The following is a 13,349-nucleotide window of genomic DNA, read 5'->3' as shown; positions in this document are numbered from 1 at the left end:
CAGGTATTGCATGGGTGGCAGGCTCAGTGTCATCCTTGATGTCATCAGATAGAGCAAGAACTGTTTGACCTGGCAACCTGTATCTGCAAATCATTTCGGTCTCAGTTAAATCAAAAAGTGACACTCTCCTTCAAAATATCTGTTCTGGAGCATGATGCCTTCGCCCGCTATGATCACTGCTGCCATGATCACTGGAAAGTTTGGGCGTGACACCCCTTAAATACACTTTGTTTACCACCAACTCTCTGAAAACACTAATAATTTCACTCAAACTGTGTGTGGCTGTTAGCGATGGTCTTTGTCAGTTGGACTGTTTTTGCAATGAGGTTCATTTGCACTGAAAGGGGCCAATTTTGAGGCAAATGTATGCATATTACTCAATTTAAATACGTACAAACAGCGAAGGCGCACCGGAGAGCTTTTTGCTTGGCAGTGCAGTTAGGCGTGCATTTCACCCTGCTTTTTGCAAGTGCTTGGTGAATTACACGGTTTCTTTTTGTCTCATGTGACACAATAGTGTGAGGTTGTTAATGCACCAGCAACAAGAGTATTTCCATTGTTAAAATATGAAACACCAAGGGAGAACTTTATTCAAACCAATAAAATACCACAGCCACGGATAAAAAACAGATAAAAAAGTAAATGTCCAATAAATGAGACATGAAGATGCACTTTTTCAGGTTTTCTCTGTTGAATTATCAGAAAACATATGACACCTCCAGGACACCAATGCTTGTTTCTATTCCACTGTGTCAGAGACATTTCAACGGTCAAGTTTTGCTGTTGAAACTTTCATTTTACCAAGATACTGATGCTTAAAAGTTGGTTACAGAAAAAATCTCATTGAAGAAAAAACAGATTATGGCTTAGGATTGTGACAGCTAGGATGGATGTACAATTAACTTGGTTGCAGTTTTTAACAGAGCTCAAGTGTGTTTTTCAGCCCTGAAAATTTCATGTGGCTATCTCTTTTAGCCAAGTTATGAATTTATTGAAAATTCTAGAAAAAAGTGTGAATAAAAAAAGTGCAAAATTTTGACCTTCCCCGCATGCACTCTGAGTACTTGTAACTCAGAAAGTATACACAGTTAAATATTTTTGTGGCTTCACTGAATATGTAAAAGATATTGTAAGAAAAAAAATGTCTGATTCTGAGGGGGTTGGGGGGAATCTTTTTTTCTGAATTGGCTGATTTTATATGGAATATATACTGTACAGTAAGAATAGTGCAGTAAATTTGCACAAGTGTAAATTTTTCTATTCAGCCACTGACCACTTTAGACTAAATTCACCTCAGCTATTGACCTCATGAAAAGTTTTCATTTCAAGTTCCAAGTAGCATTGTATTATGAATTCAGAAATATGTGATTGTTTCCAAGACACTAGTGATAAGTTGCCTATTCGCTGATTGCTTTATATTGGCCAACTGCAGGAGTGCTGGCACAGAAATTGAAAAGCGACTTCTGTCCAACAAAGGGAAAGCAGTCAGCCCCCCCCCCCCCCAAAAAAAAAAAAAAATTGCACACCAAATATGTCATAAGTTCCAAAATGGTGTGCCTGCTCAAAAAAGGAAGCTCTACATGTCAGGGATAGACCTTTAGGTAAAAGTGTGTCCAGATGGAGGCATTCATAAGCTGACCTAGAGTAGGTGCAATTACCAAAAAGCAGCCTGATAAATGCATAAATTAGTTTTCCTAGTAACCAGAAAACAAACAAAATGTCCTGGTTACCAAACACAGATCTGCATCAGGTTTTCACTTGGTGAGGTACATATTGTGATCAACTTGAACTTGTGACCATTCTCTAGTTTATTTGACATATCGTATTTATTGTGTAAACTAAAAATGTGTGTTTGCGTGTAAAAACCACCAGTCACCAGTTGTTGTCACTGAGCCAAAATGAGCGTTCTGATTTTTCTGAGTAGGCTAACTGAGCTTCTTGTATTTCTGCTCTACAGTATACAGTGAAATGAAAATAAATGAGGTTATTTTAGGTTTTATGAATGTAGTGAGCTGGCAGAACTGCAGTCTACAGTGGAGATGGGCCACATTCTAACTGACTGTAAGGCTAAGGACATTACTATAGCAGAGGAGCAGACTAAAAGCCCTGCTGGTGCTGAAAATTAATACAAATAACGTTTGCTTTCGACAGATAAATCAATCATACATAATAGTTTATTAGGAAACATGACACTTCTGCATACAGTCAGCGAAGCCAAGAGCCCTCCCCTCGACTTAAATTAGTCAAAATCATCCATTTTATTTTATTATATCCAACAGAATGGAGGATTATGTTATTTTTGGTCATTAGAAGGCAGCGTGAGATTGCTTTGAACAGTTTATGAGATAAATGTGCAGAAACACCAGTTACTTTTTACTTTGGCTGATTTTGAAAAACCAGATATGGCACATACCAAAGAGCCGTGTGGCCGCCAAATGATCTGACTCACCGAAATGAGACAGAATTTACACCACTAGTGCAGACGTCAGACATTTCCAAGGAGATAACAGATGATCCTCTGCAGACGTCTTAAGTAGGTGTTGCAAGTACTGGTTGTCTAGTTTGCATAATGGCAGACGTCCCACTCCAGTGTGTGTGTGTGTGTGTGTGTGATACTATGGTTATTTGTTCACTTCACTTAGGGCATGCTCACACCATTCTGCTTATTTATAGGAAAAATATCCTGGCGTCTGAATTGCATTTTGTGCCGGTAATTTGAGAAAGCAAGGCATGCAACCTGTGCTTTGTTTCCATGATGACCAACAGTTGCTATCAGCAACCAACTCTCAAACACACTCAACACACCAGAAACAATAAGATGTGATTACAACCAGTGTTTCCACCTGTAAAGTCTCTCTTTTCACTCAGTTTTTTGTTGCTGTTCACAGCTCTGCCTGTGAACCGTGAAAGTCCATGACATGAATGTTGAAAGGATGGTCAGAAGACAATTCCAGTGTGACTGCATTTTTTCTCATCTCTTTTTACATTTTCCATCTCTTCCGTGTTAACTGTGACAGTTTTGTCATTTTTGTCTCAGTGGTTTCTTTTCAATTCCAAACAGCACAGAAAATTACTCCAGAGATTTCAAATTCACTTGGTGAAAGTGTCTATTGTTGTGAACAAAGACCTTACAATCCCATTTTGCAAAGTTGCGTCTGAACTCTAACGTATACATTCAAGAACGCAACTGGAGCTCGAACAAGACAGGAGGAGGCATCTCACTTCCACTTCCTGCTTCTTGTTTTGTTTTGTTTTTTCTTAGAAAATAAAATGTACAACCAACAGTTAATGTTCCTAATGGTTATGTTAGAACCGGTGTCCTGTCTGCCAGAACACCAGCTGTAGTCTGTAAAATTTAACAGGAAATAAACCTTGATTTTTTACAGGTATTGTTTAAAAATGTCCCCCTCGTGTTTACGGGGAAAACTTTGGATTCATTAGATGATTAGGCAGCATTTCAAACATTTAATTTGAAACAAGATTAATTTCAGACAAGGTAACCATAACAAACATGTCATGGCAGTTACATCAGATGAGCAGATTTACTAAGGATGATTTTCTATGGGATTTTCAAAAAAATAAGAGAAAAAGAAGAAAAAATTAAAAACTCTTTGTGTGTGTGTGTGTGTATATATATATATATATATATATATATATATACACATTTATTTATATATACATCACAAACAAATGCTGATACTTGGCTTACATGTTTTGTTCAACTCCATAGTTTCCACAACGCTTTTTTTTTTTTTTTTTTTTTTTTACTTTTGACTCACAAGCTAATGTTACGTTCAAATGAACAACCCTTCCCAGGCATGTCTACTGTAGTAGCTGCTCCTGCTGCATTCAAGTAGTTAGGCAGCCATCAAATAATAATATTCAGAAACATGCATGGGAAAAGTTTGATAGAAGATAGACCAAACATGAGGAAGCTAAAGAACTTTTTAAAATAAGTAACAGTTTAAAAGTCCTAGCTGAGATGTTGTGTTGAAGGGGGAAAAAATCAGACTCTCTCAGGCTTATATTATCTGCGCACTTCACTTTATTTTCTGCATAAATCAAAAACCCTGTGGGAGAGAAAGAAATCTGGCTCGGGAAGCCATGGCTCAAAAATGCTAACTCGCTTAGAGGTTTCAGGGCTGCAATTTGTAACACCCCATTCTAATTCTGTTGGAATTACCCTTTAAGCCCAACACTGTGTTACAGATGAGAGGCGGTGCAATGAGCAGCATGCTGACTCCTCCTGGAAACAAAAGAAAGATGAAAGCACCCAAATGTGCGCTTGTTAGGCAGATACAGGCTTTGTGTAACTGCAGAGTGTTGACACAGACCTCGTATGCACTTTGTATAAACATCACTTTCACTGTTTCCCAGATTTCATTTGCACAAAACAATCAGTACAGTTTGAATATCCAGCTGTTTTGAACTGCCAGTTTCAGAGATGAGCACAACGTTAGGAGACATTATTGGATAGGCTGCTATATGATTTGAGATAAAGTAGCTGATTTTTGTATAGCTGCTAATGTTAAATTTGTTTGGGAGGACTTTTATGAAACTCATCTAATACAGGCGGGTGTGAGGAGACAGTGCAATTTACTTGTCAAGGAGATAGATGATTACTTGTATTTGTGTGGTGGCTAGCGATATTTTGTTTGTTGTTTTATTAGTATTTTTTTAAGGCTCCTACAGGTCTGTCAAACTGGAAATAAGATATATACAGCTGTGACCAAGAGCTTTTAAGAGTACTTTTTTTTTTTATCCTTTACACTGTAGCTTTTCTGCTTTAATTTTGTTTTTGTCTTGGTCAGTGGATGTTGGCCTCTTGGCTTTACCTCCTGCAAGCCACAACAGCCACAACAACAAAAGCAGCTGTGCAGCTGGCATCTGATCTCTAGCCAGTTTATGAGGAAAAACTAGTGCTCATGTTTTGCTAGTTCCACAGCATTTCCTCCAAAGCTATTTTGAAAGTGCAGTGTCACCATGTCACAGGCTCACAGGCACCCACAGCACTAGTGATTGCTTATTAACTCTAGAGTTGTCTGTCAAGACTTAAGAAAGTCATCAGTGCGACAAATGTGCATGTTAGGTATCATATTAAATAATTTCACCAGTGGAATAGCCTGCATTATGTACAATGTATGATGGAAACTTTTATTTTTAATTGGTGCAAAATAACCAGAGAAAAATGGGCAACAGTTATCCCTGCTGACATTACTGCAATACCCAGACCACACTGTAGACCTCCTTCTCTAAATTGTTCCACAATAATTAAGAGACATAATTTCATTATGGGGAATTGTATGTGATTGCAGTCATTAGTAAATGAAAAAAAGTACAGTTAAAACATGAATAATAAATATTTTACTATATTTTTGTGCCTTAGAACTCAAAGCAGCACAGTAGTTCCTCCTCTGTCTCCATCAGCAAACATTTCCGACATTTACTCCAGGCTCTGTGTGAAAGTAATGACATGCGGTCCTTGTGACAAAGTGACTGACTGTGTGAATGTACAGTTGCACCAGCAGTCACCTGGGGCAGGAGGCTGCTCTGCTGCCCGGACTTCTACTCCACTATCCTATGCTGTTTCTGCACACCATATTATAGATTTAAATAAGTAGCCTCAAATATGTGACTCCAAAAGAAGATCATAAAAGTAATTTTGTCCATGTGCTTTGTGGTATCAGTGTATTGCATTGTTTTTCAGTCTCACCTCTCACAAGCAAGACAAATCACCCAGTGCATCCCTCTCTCAATTTGTCTAATCCCTCACAATTATATAACAGAGTTTGGGTTGAAAATTGACAAAAAATTTTCCTTAAAGCAACCTGTCTGGAACCTGTCTGGAAGAGAGCCACAGTGTTAGAAGACGCTGGGTTTGGATGGCTGCGAGCGTAACATTTGTCAGACAGCAGCTAATTAGTAAAGTACTGTGATTTTGGCCTTAGGTACTGTATCTATAAATCTGTGGGGGGTTTTTTCTGTCCAGAAGTTGTTTTGACGACCTCCTCCCTGAAGTGACCCTAAATTACTGACACATTTGATATTTGCTCGGAGAAAGTGTTTAGCTAGAAAATCACACAGGCTCGTAATAAGATGTGAACTTGATTACTTGACTTTTAAATGTACTCCCATATTTCTCTGAAAAAGTTATACTGGTGTGAGGTGAATTCTTTCTCTCCCTCTAACCCCCGTGCCCCCCTCCCCGCTCCGTTTTCCGCAGCTTCATGGTGGATTATGACTAATAACTAACAACTGAATCCTGAACGTCACATCAACTGCTGCCCACACTGTCACACGGACAAAGATACCCACGCATACACTCACTGACATGCACTCACACTGACACACACACACACACACACACAGACATGCACACACACACTGACGAGATGAGAAGATTTCAAAAGGCATCCAAGTGTTTGAAAGCTACAGGACGCAGAGACACAGGCATAATCCAGCATTCTCCAGCAGCATCCTCTACTGTCCCTCTGCCTTGGACTGCTAATTATCTTGCCGCTAATATCAAAAGGAGAAGATCCATGGATAGTTGCACCCTGGCTGATCTATAAATTTGAAAGCAATTCCGGTTCCCTGCGATGCAAAAGCCAATTTCTGTGCTTTTGAAGGTTTTTCTGATATTCTCTGTCTCACTTGTGCTCTGCCCCCCTCTCTCTTTATGTGTATGTCGTACACAAGACAACCTGAAATAAAAAAAAAAAAATGATGACATGCTATATTATGTTACTAGTGAATCCTGAATGAAATGAAAAGGTGTGTTGCCAGAAGTACACAAGGCGAGGATGCTTTATGCTTTGAATGACTTGTTTACTCACGAGGACAATTACAAAGGAAGAAGAAGGGGAGGAAGGCTGAAAGCAAATTGTAACTGCAGCCTAAAAAAACATGCATGCTGATGACTTTGGCCAAGAGCTTTCAAGAATAGCTCTTTTGCATCCGGGCAATACACTATACTGCAGCATTCTTTTGCTTTAATTTAGCTATCCTAATGTTGTGTATTGAATGCAAACTGGCCTGCCTTGACATGTATCTATTGCTAGAAATACTTGTGGTCGATCATTTATGTTAGTTACATGCCCTCAATTCCCAATCTGAGGCAGTCTCTCTGTCCCAGATTTAGACTTATCTCTAAAAAATGTATGTGCTTCTCTTAATTAAGACATCTATAAAGGAAATTATCTATTTGCGAGGAGATTTCATTACATCACCAAGAACAAGGTATTTGATGTATAATGTATTTATTTTGATCCTAGTAGAGTTTATTCCAGCTATACATATGGGTATAAAGGATTTATTCTTGTTTCTGTTGTGCTTTGGTTTGGTAATGGATATTCCAGCCAAATGTAAACATTTAAAAGTACATTTAATAAAAGTATTAAAGCTGCTAAATGTCTGTCGTTATTACTACCATACACTGTTTAAATCTGATGTATTTGCAGATATATTTCCCCTATATAATGAACTTTACAGCTGTTATCCATATTTCTGATTAGAATGAACCTGGATTCACCATGCACAATATATGCAAATATCATTTGGTTTTGAGATTATTTTAAACGTCATTGGAGCTACAAACAGAAATCAAAAGTCTGAAATAATAATAATGGGAACACCCAAATATGGTTTTGACACAAAAACTATGCACATAACTTTTCATACCATTTGTATTAGCTGTTTTATTCATTATGTTGTCCAGTGAGCTATGAATGCCTCACAGCATTTTGGACTAAAGACAGCTCTTAGGCCGACATTACTTGTGAAACTTTCACGCAACTTGGTTCCATGCAACTAAGATGCATCTATTTTCTCTTGATGTTCCCGCGCACCTGTCTCAAGACTAATTTGAAACCAATGAAAACCATGAACTGGGTTTGCACCATCACTTGGAATGTTCCATATGGGTTTGGTGATATAGTAACAATAAAAAAAAATATATTTCCAACATGCAACTAATTGCATGGAGGTTGCACTGTGTAACATCAGCTTGACAGTGGATTTATTGGGCAAATAGGAATAGTCTGGAGTGTCAGTGCATTGGCCATCAAGGTCTTTGCCCACACATCACTATCATATTGTCACTTGTTGGGGACGTGGCGATCCAGTGGCGACAGCAGCCTGTGTCAAATGCTGCAAAGGAGAACTGAGCATTGTAACTGACAAGAGGCAATAATGCCCTGCCAATCAGACTGCAGGTATTAAAGTGGGACCACAGAACTTAAATGGAGCAGAACAATCTTTCCCATTCAAATTAACATACCAGGACAGTTGCAGCAGCAGCCAAGTGGCTGCACCGTGGCTGTGGTGCCAGACTAGCTCTCATATACACTGATTTCAGACAAGTTGCTGACCCTCTAAGGTGAAAGATTTGCAGTGAACCAAATCAGATGTTGACTGTTGAAGCTATAAGTTGGTAACAGCACTATCTGATAATGTTATGCTAATTGTCCTTTCTGTCAGTTTTCAGTATTGAGAGTTGTCTCTGCACTCATGTAACACAGCACGACACACAGATTCAAACATATAACATATCTATACAGCGAATGTGACATGTATTATGACCCTACTAACTGGTTAACATAATTGCCATTTTATTCTGTACCAGCCAAATGACCTCGGCAAGCAGTGCAATGTTCATTTTTCTGCTTTCAAGTTGATGTGGGTGGGACTTCTGCAACAAGACATGTGCACTAATGTATTGTTAGGGAGAGCTGGGATAAGACAACAGGTCATTAAAAAAAAACAAAAAAAAAAACACACATACTATGTGTCTGTAATCATATTTGTGTTTTTCGCTATAAGAATGGCAAGAGGTGGAGATCCTTTGCTGAGCGCTGATTTTTCAGCTGCCAGTAACTTTTAATTGCAGAAATTTCTGAAGTTTTGTTTGTACCAAATGAACACATGCACACGCGTGCACACACAGCCACTGAAGTTGGCACATGAACACACTAACTGCTGTGGCTGTAATGTTTGATGGCGCGATTGAGGCTGGAGCTTTGGAGCCCTCTCATCTTCAGCCTCCTGTTAAGCAGGCTGTCTGGTGCTATGGCAGAGAGAAAATGTAGCGGCCATCAGGGCAGGCATGTCGATGCGACTCTGAGGATGCCCACACCTCCTGTTCCTCGTCTGTTCTTCAAAATGCTCAGGGGTGAGCCTCGCAATTAGGCCAGTGGCAGGCATTACAAAGGAGGTCTTCCTAATTAGCAATGTAAGTTAAAGTGGATAATAGGAAATAATAGTAATTATTATTTTTATGTTTGCTATCATTAGTGTTAGTAGTAGTAGTAGTAGTAGTAGTATGGTGATGATGATGATGATTATCATTATTATTATAATTATCATAACAATATTAAGGCATGTTACTGTGCTGCCTCAATTGCAATGTTTCCCTCATGTGACTGAGAATTGAGAAAAGCAACACATTTCAACATTCAGAGAAAGATTTATGGGTATTCATTCTCCAACAAAGTGGTCAGAAATTTTCTCCATTTTTCCTTTTTCCAATTAATTTCCTCCCTTCAATACTCTTCTATGTAACTATGGTCTCTGTATCCCATCTGACAGCTTGCAACCTCTTGCAGCTGCTAATGTAAAAGCCTGTGGTTTTGGGGACTGTTGGTGCAGAAGTTTCAAAATGCTGTATATCAAGAAGCTTAACTACATTTTAAAGTAAAAGGTTAAATAAAACATCAGCATCCAACAGAAAGAGGATTAGTCTCGAAAATCAAGGCTCACCCCAAAGTCTCTGACAAACCGTATGGAGCTCTTCACGAGGATTTGCTTCACACAGGACATGAATATACTCATCCTGCTATAGTCGACTCTCAAGGCCACGGCGTAGTTGCGTTTCCCGGTTGATTTATACCTTGTGGATACAATAGGGATAACTCATCCAGTCCCTGTTCCCTATTCGCACACACTGAAGGGATTTTCTCCTGCCGTTCAAAGAAAGAGCAAGAGAAATGCAAATACTGAAATCACTGTGGAATAGCTATGAGTGCGTTATTCTCTCAGACTGCAGCCCCTGGAATGAGAGTACTGGGTCAAGAGTCTCAGGAGAATAGCTTGTTCTTATGGTGGTACAATAGAAGACTGAACCGACAGGCGCCTGCCTGCTTCGTTGATAATATGCATTTTATCATGGATGATTTAACAGCTGATCTTAATGCATTGGCCTTAATGAATAATAGCTTGATGTTTAGCACTAACTTTATACAGTGGATTTCCATGTGCTATTTTATTTATTTATTTACTTATCTTAATGATATTTTTATCATATCACTAGTTTTCCCATATGTAAAACACGCTTTTCTCTATGCTTGAAGAAAAGAGTTTATCAATGAGTGGCCAAAGGAAATGGAGAGTTCCTTCAAATGATAAAGCCTCTCTGTGAAATGCTTTCCCTTTCCTCTGCTTTTCCTTTTCTCTCTCTCAAAAAGAAGCCCCATTCTGTATTTCCTTCTCACTCAGGCAGGTAACCTTGGGCCTGATGTGTGCAAATGCAGCTCATCACTTTGGAGAGCCAAAGGTCATGGCTAAGGGTGACCAAACAACATCTGTTGTCTTGTTTCATAATAGCCATTTCTTTGTCCCCGGTAACTTTATTGTGTGGGTGAATACATGTAACAGAAGGCATCCAAAGTCAGACTTATTTACCTCTTCATGGTCTTTTTGGAAGAATATAGTGTGCTTTCTGTGGAGAAGAGAATGACACACGCTTGAAAAATTTCAAGAACAAGACGCAAGAGGAGGCTGAAGAACCTACAGGGAAAAATAAAGGTATTTCTATTTTATGGCTCCAACAAGATTATAGAAAACAATCTTCAAAAGTGTTTCTGCTCACAGGAAGCAGCTGTCAAGGTGTATGAGGTCATGGCAGAAATATATCACATTTATTACCTCGACAATGAACTTGGCGCTCAGTTTATAGACAATGACAAGTCGCCACACCAGAAGGAAAAGAGAACATGAACAAAGAAAATAAATGGGCATCCAGTGGAATACAAATACATCACTTTACATGTGTCTGATGTGTGTGGAGGTACAGCTCATCTCTTCAGAAACTCCAAAGCCCAGGGCTAAGGGTGACGAAGTGACATCTGTTGTCCTATTTCATTCCTCTGTAGCTCCGTTTCTCTATCCCTGGTAACTTGACTGTGTAGGAGGAAACATGTACAAAGGGCATCAAAACTCAAACACTGAGTCACCACTCCCTGAAGATGTGGCAAGTCCTCACACTGACATGAGAATTGTGCTGCGCTGCAAAACCGTGAAGTTTCACACCCTGAGGCCAAAAAATTACAAATCCATAAACATCCATACAAATGGTATATGCAAATAGTGTGCATACAGTAGAGACAGTTTCTGTATGAGCTGGGTAGCACTAGGGCTGTAGATGCGTTTTAAATGGAGGATAACGTAGCTGCCGGATAATTTCATGCAAACGGTTATTTGTAATATAAATATAGCAACAAAAAATAGCAGTTGGAACTCTATAGATGGCAAACTGGCTTTATATTCATTGATTTCAAAATCCATTATTGTACATCAGTCCTGACCTTGAAGCACATTGACTGTTGGTAATAGTAGGCTGTCAAAAACCATTTGCAAATGTGACCAAGGAAGTACATGCAAATGTAATGGAGAAATATAAAGTGAAAGAAGGCCAGATTAGCAACGACAGACTGGTGTTATAAAAATGAAACCTTAATCTCCAGTGATGCCTAGCATGGGTGTACGTTTTAACTACAAAGTCCTCTTTCCACTCGTGCGATGATGAGGTGTGAGAGATTTTCCAATGCATTTGTGTAGCACAGTTGAGCTAAAGTGACAGATAGCTACGTTAGCTACCTCTGACTTGCCAACTTCTGCTGAATTCATTTGCTCAATACACTTGGATTTGCATGATAATGTTTGGGATTCAGGCGGAGCAGATGCAAAGCTGGGTTTATTTATCTGGCATGTCTGGCCATCTGTTTGTCATGCTAATAATACACCTTCATAAGTTCAGGAGAGAGTTTTGCTGAGCACCCGTGCTCTTTTCAGCATCTCCCCGTTTCACAGTATTGGGGCTACAGGTAAAACACTAACATATGGGAGGGGAATCTGCAAATGCTTTTTGAGACTTTTGCAAAGACTTTTGAGAAGCTCTACCAGAGGACTTCCTAAGGGTGGTAAGTTGCTGATAGAGGAGAGAGATTTTCTGTTTGTTTTTTGCATGTACCCTTTGTTTGGCCTTGTGAGTTTATTTTGTCTGTAGTGAAATGCTGCTGACCTTCTCCATTCTGTTTCAGTCTGAAAGCCGACTTGACTCAATAATATTTGACTAGGCGCTTAGCATCAGTTTGATCAAAGCGAAACTGATATTCAGTGTCGGATCATGACATTCTCTATTTGAAGTGTTTGTGTGCATGTGTCATTAACTTTATTTGCTGTTTTCCTGTGTGTGTGTGTGTGTGTGTGTGTGTGTGTGTGTGTGTGTGTGTGTGCTTGTGTGTCGGCCCACGTGTGAGTTTGAGTTTGTGACAGCATTGCAGTTATTAGACAATAAAGAACAGTTTAACCTTGTCTCTTTTGCATTTCCTCCTCTGTTGTGGCAAGTGCAAAGACTCAGTGGCACTATTTATTTACATCTGTTTCTTTGCCCTTTTTTTGAGGAATATGTACTAGAAAATTTGGTTTGATGACATTACACTATTACTGAGTTGTTTAAAAAATGCAACTCAAATTGAATGTGTTCACTTTTTGTTTTTCAATCAATAATTACTACTAATTACTACTACAACACTAGCACTGATGCAAAAAATACTATGATTACTACTACTCCTACTACTCTACACTTCCTACTGGATGTCATGCTATCAGTCCTCACTGTGCTCTGTTATTGGCAGACAGCTACACACCCAGAAAGCAAAACAAGAAAATCCAGGCAAAGGGCAGGGGCTATGCAGATGCACACACTGCTGCACACTTCTAGTGGGTCATAAGTAATGATTGAGATTGTACAGCTACTACAATCCAATACAACTGCAAGGCATCCACAAACTACAACCTCACTAATAAACACAGAATTTAATGTACACATTCTCCGGTTGGGGTTGGGCATCATTAGGATTGTAAAGATTCTGACTCCGATTCCGATTCTGCTTTTCGGTGCCAGATCTTGGCAATTTCTGATTCCGGTTCTTTAAGGGCAAAAGTTAAAACAGGTCACTTGTTTGTTTCACAAGAAAATTTTATTTAAAAAGAATAATAAAAAAAATAAAATAAAATAAAATGAATATATTGTTGCATACAGTGAGTTCAGTTTGATTTCTGTCATTAATGAT

The 13,349-nt window shown here is 39.0% G+C and overlaps 1 protein-coding gene across 1 annotated transcript in view; it reads left to right on the top strand.

Moving 5' to 3' along the window:
* Positions 1-7,393, top strand: part of necab3 (N-terminal EF-hand calcium binding protein 3) — a 52,328-nt gene extending 44,935 nt beyond the window's left edge. The window contains exon 13 of the mRNA XM_030051981.1: positions 6,224-7,393. Within this exon, the coding sequence (XP_029907841.1) occupies positions 6,224-6,252 (29 nt within the window). The 3' untranslated portion in view covers positions 6,253-7,393. The remainder of the gene's footprint in view (positions 1-6,223) is intronic.
* The last annotated feature ends 5,956 nt before the right edge of the window (positions 7,394-13,349 follow it).

This window comes from Myripristis murdjan, chromosome 5, assembly GCF_902150065.1.
Source record: "Myripristis murdjan chromosome 5, fMyrMur1.1, whole genome shotgun sequence".
Taxonomy (NCBI): Eukaryota; Metazoa; Chordata; class Actinopteri; order Holocentriformes; family Holocentridae; genus Myripristis; species Myripristis murdjan.
Note: the sequence above shows the minus strand (reverse complement) of the source record. Positions and strands in the feature narration are given on the sequence as shown.